This window comes from Vicia villosa, linkage group LG1 (assembly GCF_029867415.1).
Source record: "Vicia villosa cultivar HV-30 ecotype Madison, WI linkage group LG1, Vvil1.0, whole genome shotgun sequence".
NCBI classification, from domain to species: domain Eukaryota; kingdom Viridiplantae; phylum Streptophyta; class Magnoliopsida; order Fabales; family Fabaceae; genus Vicia; species Vicia villosa.
In genome coordinates this window covers 27,845,663-27,862,512 of record NC_081180.1, presented here as the reverse complement: position 1 = coordinate 27,862,512, position 16,850 = coordinate 27,845,663, and the positions used below count along the sequence as shown (strand labels likewise).

The following is a 16,850-nucleotide window of genomic DNA, read 5'->3' as shown; positions in this document are numbered from 1 at the left end:
TGGAGTAGTTCTTTGGATTATAGCACTACATTGAGCATCAAGCACCACAGTTTCTTCATCTGTGCATCCCTTTTTCTTTGTGAGCATGTTCTTCATAAATTTAGCATATTTGGGCATTTGCTCTAATGCTTCGGCAAATGGTATGTTTATGTGGAGTTGTTTGAAGATGCTCATAAACCTGGTATATTGCCTGGCATTGTCCTTCTTTGACGGAGCGTGGGGGTATGGTAGATGTTGGCTTGGTATCACATGATCTACCTTCTTTTTCTTAGAACTTTTTCTTTTCTCTGTCATCCCTCTTTCTTTCTTGGTCTCATCTATTTCTCTTTCAGCATCTTTGCTCATGGTGCTCACTATGATTTCATTCTCCTCATCTTCCGCAGCCTGATTATTATCCTCTTTCTCGGTATTATTGATTTCAACTTCTTTCTCAGCGCCTTTCTGACTGGTTCTAGTCACCACTGCTTTACAATGCTCTTTAGGATTATCTTGAGTGTTGGCGGAGAATGTTGCATTTGACTGAGTAGCTGCAATTTGTTTAGCCAGTTGCCCTACTTGAGTTTCCAGATTTTTAATTGCAGCTTCCTGGTTCTTCTGATTTGTCATTGACATTTGCATGAACTGATTCACGGTCTCCTCCAACTTAGATTGTCCTCCTTGTTGTTGTGGCGGCGGTTGATTGTATGGTTGAAAAGTTTGTTGCTGATACCCTTGATTGTTGGGTCTTTGTTGATACCCTTGGTTGTTATTCCTCGGAGGATAATTCTGTTGATATGGTGGAGGATTTGGATGTTGATTTTGCCTTGGTCCTTGGTTGTTATTCATATAATTCACTTCTTCTACCAAGACTGGTGGGCAAAATCCAGTTTGATGATCTCCCTTGCACAATTCACACTTAGCAACCTGATAAGAATTTGAAACTCCATTCAGCTCTTTGATTTGTTGTGGAAGTTTGGACATTTGTTGTGTTAAAAGCTCCACTTGTGAGGTTAGCAATTTATTCTGAACAAGTAGAGCATCACTATTGTTCAACTCCAATACTCCGGGTTTCCTATCTCTGACCGTTCGATCATGGTTACCCTGACGATCATTCAGAGCCATTCGCTCAATTATTTGAGTAGCTTCAGCAGGTGTCTTGGACATAAGTGAACCACCAGCTGTGGCATCCAAGAGTGTTTTGTTGGTTGGGGTGAGGCCATTACGGAACATGTGGATTTGGTCAACCTCTGCGAAACCGTGTCCTTTGCACTTTCTCAACATAGCTTTATACCTCTCCCATGCTTCATTCAATGATTCACTACTACCTTGAGAGAATACCGCTATTGCCGTTTTTGCTTCAAAAAATCGGTTTTGAGAATAAAACCGCTCCAAGAATTTTTCCTCTAAGGTATTCCAATCAGTCATCACCGTTTCAGGTTGATCCAAGTACCAATCTTTTGCCTTAGATAACAAAGAGTGTGGGAACAACCTCTTGAACAATGCTTCTTCATCAGCTTGAGCTACACCAGTTGTACATGCTAACTCATAGAATCTAGTAAGATGTGTATATGGATCTTCGTGATCCAATCCGGCGAAAGGGCTTGCACATATCAACTGGATGATACCGGTCTTCAATTCTGAAGTCCGCCCGTTGGCGGAAGTTCTAGCGAACTGTGGGTTGAGTCTTGGACTATTTGCACATGGTCCAGGAGCAGCCATGTTGACAATAGTTGGTTGTATAGTAACTTCCTGTTCTTCTTCCGCAAATAGTTCGTGAAAGAAAAGTCCTTCTTGCGACTCGTCAATGGTTTCAAGTTGTTGTGACGATGTCGCGGTTGCGTTGTCTCTTGTTCTTGCTATGTTTGCTCTTCTTCGTGCTTTGCTTTTTAACCTCCTAGCGGTCCTTTCGATCTCGGGATCAAAAAGAAGTTGATCACTGGGAACTTTGCTGCGCATACACTAACTTCTGCAAAACTAGCAAACAAGTGAAACAACCAAATGGAGAAAATAGAAATTAAAACTCAAAATAAGAACTATTGCAATGCGTGCAATATTGACACCAATCCCCGACAACAGCGCCAATTTGTTGAAAGTATTTGTGGGTAAATATTTTCGGTAATATATCGTATCCACGGGGATTGGTTAATATCACTGCCGTTCTATAGTTAATTATTTTGAGTTAGAAAAAGTAATTGGATTTGTTTTATGATTATGATACTATCAAATTTAAACAATAATTTAAATGCAAATAATGAACGTTTGTTAACGATTAAGGAATTATGTTGAGCTTTAGGGTTCATCAACCTATTCCTATACAACTTATCAATTAATTCACAATTGAACAATCATTTGAATTACTATCTTCACTTATCCTCAAATATGATTCCATGTCTGCAAATCAAATTAGATAAACTTTTACCGGTATGAGATTCGATCTCTCCAAATATCAATATCGATAATAGTAATAAGGAACGATAATTATGAAAACTCAATCACAATTCCATCTCTGCAAATTGAGATTGAATCAATATAGTAACCTAGGGCAAAAGTTAAAATCCTTTCTTTCGATCAAAGATTCAACAATGGTGTAAAGTAAAACAAGGTTTCTTATTGATAATAAATTCAAACAATTGTTCATAGGAAATAATTAATGGCATTGTATATTCATAAGTTAACTACTACCTTAAACTCAAGAAGAGGAATTTAGCTCTCCATAGACATGAAGAACACACAAGAATTAATGGAGGGATTCATCTTCATCAATGGAATGTCTTCGATTGGTAAAGAATTGGCCTTCAATTGTTGTTCTTGACTGCAAAATCAGAATGCTCTCCTAATTTCGCTCACAAAGGACCTCTTTCACTTGGAAGCTAGGGCTTCTATTTATAAGTTTTGGGCTTTTAACGCCGAGGCCGCGGCGCGGCAACGGATGTGCGCGGCGCGATCAGAAACAGAGACTTTGGCGCGGCGCTGGCTAGAACTCCCGCGGCGCGGCTTTGTCAAACTTCATCTTTTTGCTTTGCCTTTGAGACTTCCAGCTTCCTTTCCTCTTCATGTTTTCCTAAAGCTTCAGTTCAGCTCTAAACCTGCATCAATAATACCCACAAGTGATTCGATTTGCTTTACACATGAACTGAACCTTTTCAGTTCAATTCTCACTAAAAACCTATGGATCTATCACAATTTGCATTAGTTTAGAGAAGAAATCACTTATATTAACACATGAATTTACCATTAATTTACTCCTAACAGTTATTTACTTAATTTTAGATTTTTTGTTTAGTTACTTAATTTTAGATTTTTTGTTTAGTTACTTAATTTTAGATTTTTAGTTTAGTTCCTTTATTTTAGATTTTGTTATTGCAATAGTCTTTTAATTTTGATTTTTTTTTAATTATTATTTTTTGTTATTTCACTTGTTTGCTAGTTTTGTAGATTTTTGTTTGTCGGAATGTTTGACCCAAATATAAATGTTGCGATTCATGCTCAAAACGAGATCATAACTCAACAAATGGAGTATCTCCTTAAAAGTGTGTCACAGTTCACACCTCAAGTTAATGAGTTTCATGATATCGGACGATACACACGGGAAGATGCGATGGAGTATCATATGGCTAACCATGAATATCAACAACAAAGGCTTTCACACTATAATCAAGGTTATCAAAGAGGACCCTCTGAGTTAGAGGAAACCATGAATCAATTCATGCAATTCTCTTTAGCCATTCAACAAAACCGGGAAACTCAAGATGTTCAACTTACCAAATTCTTAACCGAGCAAAACGTAAATCAAGTCTCAACTTTTCAAAACCCTACGACTTGTGTAGAAACTTGCAATGCTACTTCTATAAGAAGTGAAAAAGATGGGTGTGAGGATGAAGCTGAGGATGAGTTTGAAGGAAAGGACGATAAAGAGGATGAAATTATTGAAAAAGAAAGAGAACCAGATGCGACCAAGAAAGTGAGAGGATGGGGAAAAGGAATGATGAGAAAAGGAAAAGTGTTAAGAAAAAAATATCAGATACTGTAACCCCAAGTCAACATCTACCATATCCCCACGCTCCGTTAAAGAAGGATAATGTTAGGCAACATGCAAGGTTTATGGACATATTTAAACAACTTCATGTAAATATTCCATTTGCCGAAGCGTTGGAGCAAATGCCCAAGTATGCTAAATTCATGAAGAACATGCTCACAAAGAAAAAGAGGTACACGGACAAAGAGACAGTGTTGCTCGATGCCCATTGTAGTGCCATGATCCAAAGGAATACTCCAAGAAAGGAATCCGATCCGGGACGAGTCACCTTGCCATTAACTATTGGAAGTAATTACACTGGTAATGGTTTGATTGATCTAGGGTCTAGCATCAATTTAATCCCTTTATCCATTGTCAAGAGATTGGGGAATATTGTAATGAAGCCTACTAGGATGACATTGCAACTAGCCGATAAGTCTATCACTTCACCGTATGGAATGGCTCAAGATATCCTAGTAAAAGTGGACAAATTCTTTTTCCCGGTGGATTTTATGGTAGTTGACATGGAGGAAGATTGTGAGGTACCATTAATTCTTGGAAGACCATTCATGAAGACCGCCCGAATGATGATTGATATTGATGAGGGGCTCATGAAAGTAAGGGTGCAAGATGAAGAGGTAAAGTTTAATCTTTTCGAAGCCAAGAAGCATCCTAAGAACAAGAAGGGTATTTTCCTAATCGATGCCACCGAAGGAGAACTCAAAGATGCCGAAAATCAAGTTCATAAAGACAAAATGAAAGCATCTCATGATAGAAACATCAACCACAAAGAATTTCAAGTTGGAAAAATGGTGCTCTTGTGCAAATCAAGACCCAAGTTATTTCCGGGTAAAGGGAAGTCAAAATGGTCGGGACCATTTGTGGTAAAAGAGGTATGCAATTATGGAGCCATTATGGTAGAGAGTCCTAAGACAAATGAGAGTTGGACCATTAATGGAAAACGGTTGAAAGATTACTTCGGGGGAGTGGAGCAACATGCACCATTTTTAAGTCCTTGAAAGCGTTGACCGTCGAGCTCAAACGACGTTAAACAAAGCACTTGTTGGGAGGCAACCCAACGCAGTAAGTTTTTATTGTTTTCTCGTCCTCTTTATTTCGTTTAGTTTCATATATCATCAGACCAGTTTGATTGAGCAGAGACAGAAGGCCGAATAAAACACTAAGGGCACGCCGCGGGACTCCGTACCGCGCTGCGAATCGTTGGCAGAACTTTCGCCCTTAATGAAAACCTATCATCAGTTGTTTTTCTTATTGCGGTTAGCCGGAGCCCAACCCTTTTCCTTTGGGGGGGATGCACCAGCTCAACCAAATGAGACTCAGGAGCAACCAGAGGGGGATAGTGAGCTGTTATGTTTATGATAACTGTCGTGATGATAAATTTTTTGTTCAAGCTTTAATTTTTGTGTCAGTAATTTCAGTTTTACAATTTCTTATCAGTTTTGCTTTTATTTTGTTATTTATCCCCAGTTTAGAACGAGTAATTTCTACAGCATAATGAAAAGCTCGAGTGAAACAATGAGAATGCCAACAACGGAGCAGCATGCATGAAAGTGGTAGTGAGTGGAAATTTGTGAAAAATTAATTTTTCCCTTTCTTTTTCAATAAAAGTGACAAGGCAGATATGAATTTTCGAACTCTGACTCTTAGTGTGTGCATGAAACTTAGGTTGTTAGTAAATACTAATAGAAGTTCTTTATGGTACACAATTTTTGTTGGATCGGCTTAGCCTTAACCATTGTGAGGAAAGCTTTCCATTGTTTACTATATGCAGGAGACCATCGATTACTTTGACATGTTTGTATTTTGCTAAACCAGTTGTCGCATCGTTTTGTGGAAATCTGTGAAAATGACTTAGGCACTTGTTTGAATCTGAGAGTTTCTTTGAGCCTATTCCATCTTAAAACTTATTCTTTTTGTGTGAGAGTCTGGTCCTTTGCTAACCATTCTTTGAGACTGAGATCAAGATAAAGATCATAAAATGCACCGAGAAAAGCACCTGGTGAGTCCTTGATCTCAATAAAAAGTGTTGTTTTGGACCACCAACCATAAAATTTGGTGATGTGTTTTCTCTTTTACCTTTATAGAAAGTAGGGGAGCATCCATAGAATCTAGATACAGGTTGATTTCCAAGTTGGGGAGATTCATAATCAAAAGAAGAGTAAGTACAGGTGGTGGTTTGCAAAGAACAAAAGAAATTCGTAGCTTGAGAATAAAGAAAAAAAAGAACAAAAGAAAGACAACGTTGAACCAAAGTTGTTGAAAATAAAAGAAACATAGAGCTACAAATAAAAAGATGAACGAGTGAGAAAGCTAAGGGTATAGAGAAAAAGGAATGAGTTGTGATTCGGATGCTTCCCTAGAATAGGAACAACCCTTGAATATCTTCTTTTCTTTGAATTTAAACCACATTACAACCCTATAAAGACCTTCCAATTCTCAGATTCCACAGGACTTAATGTTAACAATATGGTGAACGTATGATATGAATACTTGTTGATTTAATTATTTGGATGAGTGTTTAACCCCTCTTTTATTCATCATACCTTTTGATGAGAGTGATTAATGCTGATTCAACTACGGTTGTGTAGTGTTTTGAACTTCTGGAGGTAATTTTCTTTCAAAATCTGTTTCATGTGCATGTTCTGAGTTTGCAGGGAGATGAAGAGTATCTGAATTTATTACTGAATTGGGCTATATGAAAAACTTTTTGAAAAACTTGTTGCATGATTGTTGGTATGTATTGTTGTAATCACTGAGGTAAGTAATTTTGTTTAGGGACAAACAAAACTCTAAGTTGGGGAGAGTTTGTTAGGAGTGAATTAGTAGTAATTTCATGTGTTAAAACAACTACCTTTTGATCTGAAGTTGAACATATCTTATGATTTTTAAGGATTTTATGGTTAGAATTGAACTCTAGAGGTTCGATGCTAATTGTAGAGCAAATTGTATCACTTTGGGTGTTATTTGTGCAGGTATTAAGTTTGAAAAGTAAGGACGAAGAAACACGAAGGCGTAAGGACTCTGGAGAAGAGAAATCACAAAGAAGTGGGATGAAGCAAAGGCCGAGCCGCAGCAATAATGGGCGAGACGCGCCAAACCTTCTGACTTCATTTCGCGCCTCGCCAATCCGTGACGTGTCGCGGCTTCTTCGTAAAAAGAGAAATTGTTATAAATAGAAGCCCTAATCCTCATAAGAAAAATAACTTTTGGTGAGCGAAATTCAGAGAGCATTCCTATTCCAGAGCAGAAAACAACATCCGACAGGGAATTCAACATCAATTGAAGACATTCCCTTGATGAAGATGAATTCCTCTATGAAGTTTTGTGTGTTCTTCATGTCTATGGAGAGCTAAACCCCATTGTGTTGAGTTTAAGGTAGTAGTTAACCTATGAAGATGCAATTACTGTGATTAATTCCTGTGAACAATTGTTTAAGTTTTATTATCAATAAAGAACCTTGATTTTATTTTATATCATCGTTGAACTATCAATCGAGAGATAGGGTTCATACTTTTGCCCTAGGTTCTTATATTAACTTGTTGATTAATCCTCAGAGATGAGATTTTGAAGAAGTTTTCATAAATCCTCGTGGTTTAATTCCCTTTATCTTTATAGTTATTCTAAGAGATCGAATATCATACCGATAGAGGTGGTTCTAAATTGATCTTAGACATAATATCTATTTTGAGGATGAATGAAGATAATAACTTATATAATGGTTCACTTGTGGATTAATTGATTATTGCATACGAATAGGTTGATGAACCCTAGAACTCAACATATTCATCATCATTGTTACTCATTCTTTAAGCTTTTAGTCATTTAATTCCTATTCTCTTATATGCACTTTTGGATTAAACAATCAAAACCAATACTTTTTTACTACTCATCATAATTTGACTATAGAACGACAGTACTATTGACTCAGTCTCTGTGGATACGATATAAACATTGATGATGGCTGAATCCTAATGATGAGAGGACTTAGTGAAGGGCATAATTCCCATTGTGTGGAATTTGTGCTGGCAGAGCCGTATCTGGATGATGATAGATCGGTCGGTGGATGATTTCCACTGGTGATGTTTGGTACCACATGCATGGAGTCAGTTGCATTCATATGCATGAATTTGATAACATGACTGAATGTATTCCATTGTTATGTTTTGGTGTTATGTGATTGTGTGGATGATAGATTATCTGAATATAGATGAATTGGGTGAACAATGTAACTATTGATGTATTGTTATTTGTAATGCAATAATATTTGTTAATTGTGAATGAGACTCACCCTTACACTATATTTTTCAGATTGAGGATAGCGACTTCGACTCGGTGAGGATTAGCTCATGAGTCAATGTGTCAGTTAGTGTCGGGTCATGCTCTGATAGATGTAACACTGGGGAACGTTGTTTTTAAATTATGGCATTAACTCTGTTTTGTTTACTTTATTTTAAAGATTGAAAGCATTAATGATGTAATGCTAGTTGATGATTTATTCCGCTGTGTAAACATGAGTTATTGATTTATGAGTTATGTTAAGATGTTTTCTTCAGTGAATGCATGACTTATGACATATGATATTTAATTTATTATGAATTGTGACGCCCTTGTGCATGTTACTCTGATTTAATTATTAATTTCTGCGGGGTCGGTCCGTCCGGCCATGTCGAGTCAGTTGAGTTGCGCGACAGTTGTATACTGTCGGCATTTTATCCCTTGGTACGCGACATGTGAGTGAATCACTGTCGGTACTTGTTTGTTTTGTTGCAGGTGTTGGATTGAAACAAGTGGGGGAGAAGTTTCACTTCTCGGTTGTAAGATGATTGGTTCAATAGGCTGTTGTTGGCAACAGTGCAAGCGTTGTTGGAGTTGTTGTTTCCCGAATCAAAGGTGACTTGGAATTTAGGCTTGACTGGTAATTAAGTTAGAGCATCTTGAAGGAGGATGATTAGATGTAATTGATGATTATTTGTGGGAGAGGGAAATTAGAAAGTTGCAATGTATCAGCTCTGCTGGTGGACTGCGAAGTTGTCAGTTAAGTAGCCTTGTGTCTCGGAAGAGGTTTAGTTGCAAGTTGCAAAGAGGATTGCAGTCGTGATGTTTCAGAAATTAGACTTCGGCGATGGAATGTGTTGCCCAAGTTATAAGAAGTTTAGGGGCGAAGAGGTATGATAAGGGGCTGTTTGGAATGTGATTGATTTGAAGAGGATGACAACCACAAGGTCCAGGCTTTCATATCAATGGCCACAGTGTTAGGTAAAAATTCTTGTTTTATTATATTTCCTTTTTTGGGTGTGTTGCTTTGTTTCCTTTCCTTAATTGGCAAGTACAAAGATTTTATTCTTTAGGATACGGTCCCTTGGAAGAAGAAAAAAAAAAGGACCCCTTTGAAAATGAAAAGAAAAAAGGAAATAAAACAAAGAGGATATGTCAGTTCTATTTTGGTTAATGTGATTTTTATTTAATATAAATTTAGAAGTTTTTCCATAAGAAATTGAAAAAATTAAAATCATATTTGGTTGTTTATATATAATACTACTAACAATATTGCACAATAATAGTTGTATTTTTAAAAATTATTAATAATATTCTAATAATTAACACTTAATAATTTGTTTGGTTTTTTTACCATCTTTTATATTTTTAAAATTTTTTTAATTAATTATTTAGAAATATTTAAAATTATCAATAAACATAATAATATAAAAAGTATCTAAAATATACAACCCTTTTTTTCTTAAAAAAAATACAGTTTATTCTATAATAAAGTTATTAATTTTAAAACAAAATTTTATAAGTCAAAGTAAAGTATTAATAGATTAGGTAGATCCAAGATTTTCATTATTATAATAATAATAATAATAATAATAATAACAATAATAATAATAATAATAATAATAATAATAATAATAATAATAATAATAATAATAATAATAAAAATTAATAATCTAATAACCTTATCAATTATTTGGTCACATTGTATTTTCTTACATCTACTTATTCTTTGAATTGTTATACAAAATCCACTTCAAATTACTTACCAACTTAACTAATCTATTTGTAGATCTATAATAGTTAGTGTCATTTTAGGCTAGACAAAAATATCTTTGAATTAAATTAAATTTGTTTATTGAAATCTAAACTTGTAATTACTGGTTGTAAACAATGTAGTGATTAAAACATGAAATTATACTACTTAAATAGTTTCGAATGAACTCTCCATGTTCTTAAATCCCAACAATAAGCCGTATAAACAAACCAAAAAAGAAAATACTAACATTGACCATTGCTATACGTGTGTTTGTACAGCTGGGCAAACTGGAAGTTTCATATAGGATTTGATGTACGAGCTGGAATTGTTATATCACTTGCTTCTATTTACGATCTAGAAAAGCATAAGTCTCGTCGTGTTCTATACAAAGGCTACATTTCTGAACTTTTTGTACCTTATCAAAACCCTACTGAAGAGTTTTACTTTAAGACCTTCTTTGATTCTGGAGAGTTTGGATTTGGTCTGTCAACTGTGTCTTTAATACCCAACCGCGATTGTCCACCACATGCTCAGCTCATTGATACGTACATTCAGGACCGGTCCTGACTATTTAGAGGTCCTGGACTAATAATAAAAATGGCCCTTGATAAAAAATTAAAAATAAATCCTGAATTTTGATCATATAATAAGTTTTTAAATGTTTAATCATGAAAAAAAAAATAGACCTCTAATAAAAAATTAAACAATTAATCTTAAATTTTGGTCATATAATAAATTTTTAAATGTTCAATTATGAAAACAAAAATTATTTAAATTTTACTTTAAAGACATGACCGTCTTATACAATTTAGAAGCTCAGTTCTAATTTTAAAAATTAATCTCTAAAAAATAGAGTGCAAAGAATTAAAAAAAAGATATTTCATTTAAAATGTAAATAATATTAAAAATTATATTAAAAAATGATTTTTTTTTATAAATTTTTATGATAGAATTGGTGTTAAAAAGTGAATTTAAAAGAATGGTGTTAGTGGATAGTTACACCATTAATTATTTTGCACTTGGAATTGTATTGTAGTAACATTAACTAGTAAGAGACACGTGCTCCCGCACGGGTAATTTAATTATAATATTGTGTAAATAATTAAAAAATATATTTAGTAATTTAGAATCTTCAAATATTAATCATGAAATAAAAAATAACAATAAAATATTTGTTAATGTGATAACACATGAATGAGTCTTAATGTCATAATATTTAGATAATATCAAATACAAATGTAAAATTTGAAATGATTTATCTTTTTTTAAAATGAGCAGTAATCGTATAGATTTAATTATATTAAATAATCAAAGAAGAAAAAAATATAATTGTTAGATGGAGAAAAAATTAATATTTAAAAATAAAGATTTTGTCTCTTAAATTAAAATAATGATTGATTAAAGTAAAATAAATATTTACTTGTTAGTGACCCGTGAGATAAATACGTTTTTAATGTTATTAAATACTATCATGCAATTGATATGGTATAAAATTATTAAATACAAATAAATTTGAAATAAATTACTTAATATTAAATAGTTATATAAAGAAAAAATTGACCCATGAGACGGAAAGAGAATAAAAATAATTTTAACATTTAAAAAAATAAATAAAATATGTATTTTGTTGATAATGACCCGTAAAATACAGCCTAATAACATATAAGAACATGTGAGTTGGAAAAAAATGAAATCTAACCAATACAAATATAAAATTTTAGATATAAATGCAAAATTTGAAAGAGAATAACACAAAGAGAAAATTGTGGAAAGTGATGAGAAATATCCAAGGATGTTACGGTGGGAAAGAGGAAAAAATTAAATTGGACCAATGAGAGACAAACAATTGACTTTTGGTTAATGAAAAGTAAAAAAAAAATTTAATGTTATATTGTTAGCTACATAATTATCCTCTTTTATTTATAAATAATTTTTAAGTGAAAGGACAATTTAGTCCGTTTGGTCGATTAATTTTAATCCGTGCATAATTTATTTAAAAACACCTATAAATATAAAATGAAATTTTTTGTATAATGCATATCAATTAATAGTTTATTAAAACTATTATAAACAATTGAACATTTCTAAATATATAATCAATCATCATTTTAAATACTTATCAATTAGAAAAAGTATAATATGTGAAATATTAATAAAAAATAGTATTTTAATTGAATTTCAAATGATAAAGTTGGAGTTGTTAAAAACCTATACGACTACATCTTAAAAACATGCATTATTGGAGTTTGTTATATATTTAGAAATGTTCAGTTGTTTATAAAGTAGTTAAATCAAAGAAGAAGAAAAATAGGAAGAACAGAGAGAGAAATAGGACCGAGAGAGAGAGAGGGGGGTGCACATTTCAATGACAGTAGCATATGGTTGAATTGAAAGAAGAAAAACTGAAAATTAAAGTGATTTTCAAATAAATAAGCCAATGAAATGAAAACAAATGTCAATAAAGAAGTGGGAGAAATGATTTTAATTGCCAAGTGTCAAATAGTTATTGGAAAGGAGAAAAGTTATAGTGTTAATTTGTTAGTTACTAAAATGTCCTTTTTATAGTATAATTTTTTTTTGAGAAAAGGGCATTATTGATAGTTTGGTCAATGGATTAATATTTGATAGATAATAGATAGATAGATAATAGATATATAAGTCTAATTAAAATCAGTGGCCGAGTGGGTGGGTTGTGCTTTGAATTTCCATATGGCAAGGGTTTACTTCTCGTTGGCTTAATATCTTCATTTATAAAAATTAAAAATAATACTTGCATTAGACAAGTATCCATCCTGTAACCTGCAAATTGGATAGCTACACTGTTTCCGCTAGGACAATACGCAATATTTTACTAACAGCGAACAATATATATATATATATATATATATATATATATATATATATATATATATATATATATATATATATATATATAAAACTATAGATAATCAAATTAAGGGCCGGTCCTGACTATTTAGAGATCCTGGGCTAGTAATAAAAATGGCCCTTGATAAAAAATTAAAAATAAATCCTGAATTTTGATCATATAATAAGTTTTTAAATGTTTAATCATGAAAACAAAAAATAGAGCTCTAATAAAAAATTAAACAATTAGTCTTGAATTTTGGTCATGTAATAAATTTTTAAATGTTCAATTATGAAAACAAAAATTATTTAAATTTTACTTTAAGGACATTAACGTCTTATACAATTTAGAAGTTCAGTTCTAATTTTAAAAATTAATCTCTAAAAAATAGAGTGCAAAGAATTAAAAAAAAGATATTTCATTTAAAATGTAAATAATATTAAAAATTATATTAAAAAAATGATTTTTTTTTTTATAAATTTTTATGATAGAATTGGTGTTAAAAAGTGAATTTAAAAGAATGGTGTTAGTGGATAGTTACACCATTAATTATTTTGCACTTGGAATTGTATTGTAGTAACATTAACTAGTAAGAGACGTGCTCCCGCACGAGTAATTTAATTATAATATTGTGTAAATAACTAAAAAATATATTTAGTAATTTAGAATCTTCAAATATTAATCATGAAATAAAAAATAACAATAAAATATTTGTTAATGTGATAACACATGAATGAGTCTTAATGTCATAATATTTAGATAGTACCAAATACAAATGGAAAATTTGAAATGATTTATCTTTTTTTAAAATGAGCAGTAATCGTATAGATTTAATTATAATAAATAATCAAAGAAGGAAAAAAAATATAATTGTTAGATGGAGAAAAATTAATATTTAAAAATAAAGATTTTGTCTCTTAAATTAAAATAATAATTTATTAAAGTAAAATAAATATTTACTTGTTAGTGACCCGTGAGATAAATACATTTTTAATGTTATTAAATACTATCATGCAATTGATATGGTATAAAATTATTAAATACAAATAAATTTGAAATAAATTACTTAATATTAAATAGTTATATAAAGAAAAAATTGACCCATGAGACGGAAAGAGAATAAAAATAATTTTAACATTTAAAAAAATAAATAAAATATGTATTTTGTTGATAATGACCCGTAAAATACAGCCTAATAACATATAAGAACATGTGAGTTGGAAAAAAATGAAATCTAACCAATACAAATATAAAATTTTAGATATAAATGCAAAATTTGAAAGAGAATAACACAAAGAGAAAATTGTGGAAAGTGATGAGAAATATCCAAGGATGTTACGGAGGGAAAGAGGAAAAAATTAAATTGGACCAATGAGATACAATTGACTTTTGGTTAATGAAAAGTAAAAAAAAAATTTAATGTTATATTGTTAGCTACATAATTATCCTCTTTTATTTATAAATAATTTTTAAGTGAAAGGACAATTTAGTCTGTTTGGTCGATTAATTTTAATCCGTGCATAATTTATTTAAAAACACCTATAAATATAAAATGAAAAAATTTGTATAATGCATATCAATTAATAGTTTATTAAAACTATTATAAACAATTGAACATTTCTAAATATATAATCAATCATCATTTTAAATACTTATCAATTAGAAAAAGTATAATATGTGAAATATTAATAAAAAAATAGTATTTTAATTGAATTTCAAATGATAAAGTTGGAGTTGTTAAGAACCTATACGACTACATCTTAAAAACATGCATTATTGGAGTTTGTTATATATTTAGAAATGTTCAGTTGTTTATAAAGTAGTTAAATCGAAGAAGAAGAAAAATAGGAAGAACAGAGAGAGAAATAGGACCGAGAGAGAGAGGGGGGTGCACATTTCAATGACAGCAGCATATGGTTGAATTGAAAGAAGAAAAACTGAAAATTAAAGTGATTTTCAATTAAAGAAGTGGGAGAAAGGATTTTAATTGCCAAGTGTCAAATAGTTATTAGAAAGGAGAAAAGTTATAGTGTTAATTTGTTAGTTACTAAAATGTCCTTTTCATAGTATAATTTTTTTTTGAGAAAAGGGCATTATTGATAGTTTGGTCAATGGATTAGTATTTGATAGATAATAGATAATAGAAGATATATAAATTTAACTAAAATGAGTGGCCGAGTGGGTGGGTTGTGCTTTGAATTTCCATATGGCAAGGGTTTACTTCTCGTTGGCTTAATATCTTCATTTTGTTAATTAGCTTTTGTAATAAAAATTAAAAATAATAATTGCATTAGACAAGTATCAATCCTGTAACCTGCAAATTGGATAGCTACACTGTTTCCGCTAGGACAATACGCAATATATATATATATATATATATATATATATATATATATATATATATATATATATATATATATATATATATATATATAATCAAATTACTAAAGCCCACAATCTAAATTTTAGAGGCCCCATGTTTTTTTGAGGTCCTGGACTGAGGGCCTGGTTGCCCTGGTCCGGGGCCGGCCCTGCGGACATTCACTCAGCTGATGGTACCCCAATCCTCTTGAAGAATGCAATATGTGTTTTTGAACAATATGGAAATATCATGTGGCGTCACACTGAATCTGGAATTCCTAATGAATCCGTAAGAATCTTCAATACAATCAACTAATTTAATTAATTATTTAATAATCTATTAATAACATGTTATCTATATATTATTTTACAGATAAAAGAATCTAGAACAGAAGTGAACTTGATCGTAAGAACAGTAGTCACCGTGGGTAACTATGATAATGTTTTGGATTGGGAGTTCAAAACAAGTGGTTCCATCGTCAAGCCTGCTGTAAGTTTGTAAAATGTTTTGAAAAGCACATATATAATTCGTTTTAAACATTATATAATGGGTAATATGAGAAACATGTGTAAATGTTATCTTACCCCACTTCCCATGCATGTTATTTCACTAAAGCTATTCTGATTAATTAATTTTTCTATGTTATGTATACAGATAGCACTATCGGGTATACTTGAAATTAAGGGAACAAATATTAAGCACAAGGATGAGATATGATTAAGGAAGATTTACATGGTAAACTGGTTTCTGCAAACAGCATTGGGATTCATCATGACCATTTCTATATTTACTATCTTGATTTAGATATTGATGGTACACACAACTCATTTGAGAAAACAAGTTTGAAGACTGTAAGAATAACAGATGGAAGTTCAAAGAGAAAGAGTTATTGGACTACTGAGACTGAAACCGCTAAGACTGAATCAGATGCAAAAATCACAATTGGACTTGCACCAGCTGAACTTGTTGTGGTTAATCCAAACATTAAAACTGCTGTTGGAAACGAAGTCGGTTATCGTTTGATTCCAGCAATTCCAGCTCATCCATTGTTAACAGAAGATGATTATCCACAAATACGTGGTGCATTTACGAACTATAATGTTTGGGTGACACCGTATAATAAAACTGAGAAATGGGCAGGTGGACTTTATGTTGATCATAGTCGTGGCGATGATACTTTGGCTGTTTGGACTAAACAGTATGAATTTTTCTTTACTTGAAAATTTACAATTAAATGGTCTTAGTTAAAATTGATTAATATACTAATTAATTTAAATTGTTTAATTAAAATTGCAGGAATAGAGAGATTGTGAACAAGGACATAGTGATGTGGCATGTAGTTGGAATTCATCATGTTCCAGCACAGGAAGATTTCCCAATAATGCCACTATTGAGCACTTCATTTGAACTGAGACCAACTAATTTCTTTGAGAGGAACCCAGTTCTTAAAACACTTTCCCCAAGAGATGTTGCATGGCCTGGCTGCTCCAATTAAAACTATCCAGCTTTGTGTTTGCAATTGATTTGCATTGGCCTTGTGGCCATTTGAATAAATGTTGTTTTGTTTGTTTGTTTG

At 31.9% G+C, this 16,850-nt stretch overlaps 1 protein-coding gene and 1 pseudogene across 1 annotated transcript; both read left to right on the top strand.

Moving 5' to 3' along the window:
- The first annotated feature begins 3,948 nt into the window (after window positions 1–3,948).
- LOC131599896 (uncharacterized) lies at window positions 3,949–5,013 on the top strand. Its single transcript, XM_058872170.1, has 2 exons — window positions 3,949–4,536; window positions 4,600–5,013. The coding sequence occupies exons 1-2, from the start codon at window positions 3,949–3,951 to the stop codon at window positions 5,011–5,013; spliced, it is 1,002 nt and encodes a 333-aa protein (XP_058728153.1).
- A 4,214-nt stretch (window positions 5,014–9,227) lies between these two features.
- On the top strand, window positions 9,228–16,839 carry LOC131599787 (primary amine oxidase-like; annotated as a pseudogene).
- The last annotated feature ends 11 nt before the right edge of the window (window positions 16,840–16,850 follow it).

What these genes read in the sequence shown, in the direction of transcription:
- LOC131599896 (XM_058872170.1), top strand. Translation starts at nt 3,949, where the DNA reads ATGGGGAAAAGGAATGATGAGAAAAGGAAAAGTGTTAAGAAAAAAATA. An exon ending in ACATGGAGGAAGATTGTGAG is followed by an intron (nt 4,537 to 4,599) that starts GTACCATTAATT and finishes GATATTGATGAG; the next exon opens with GGGCTCATGAAAGTAAGGGT.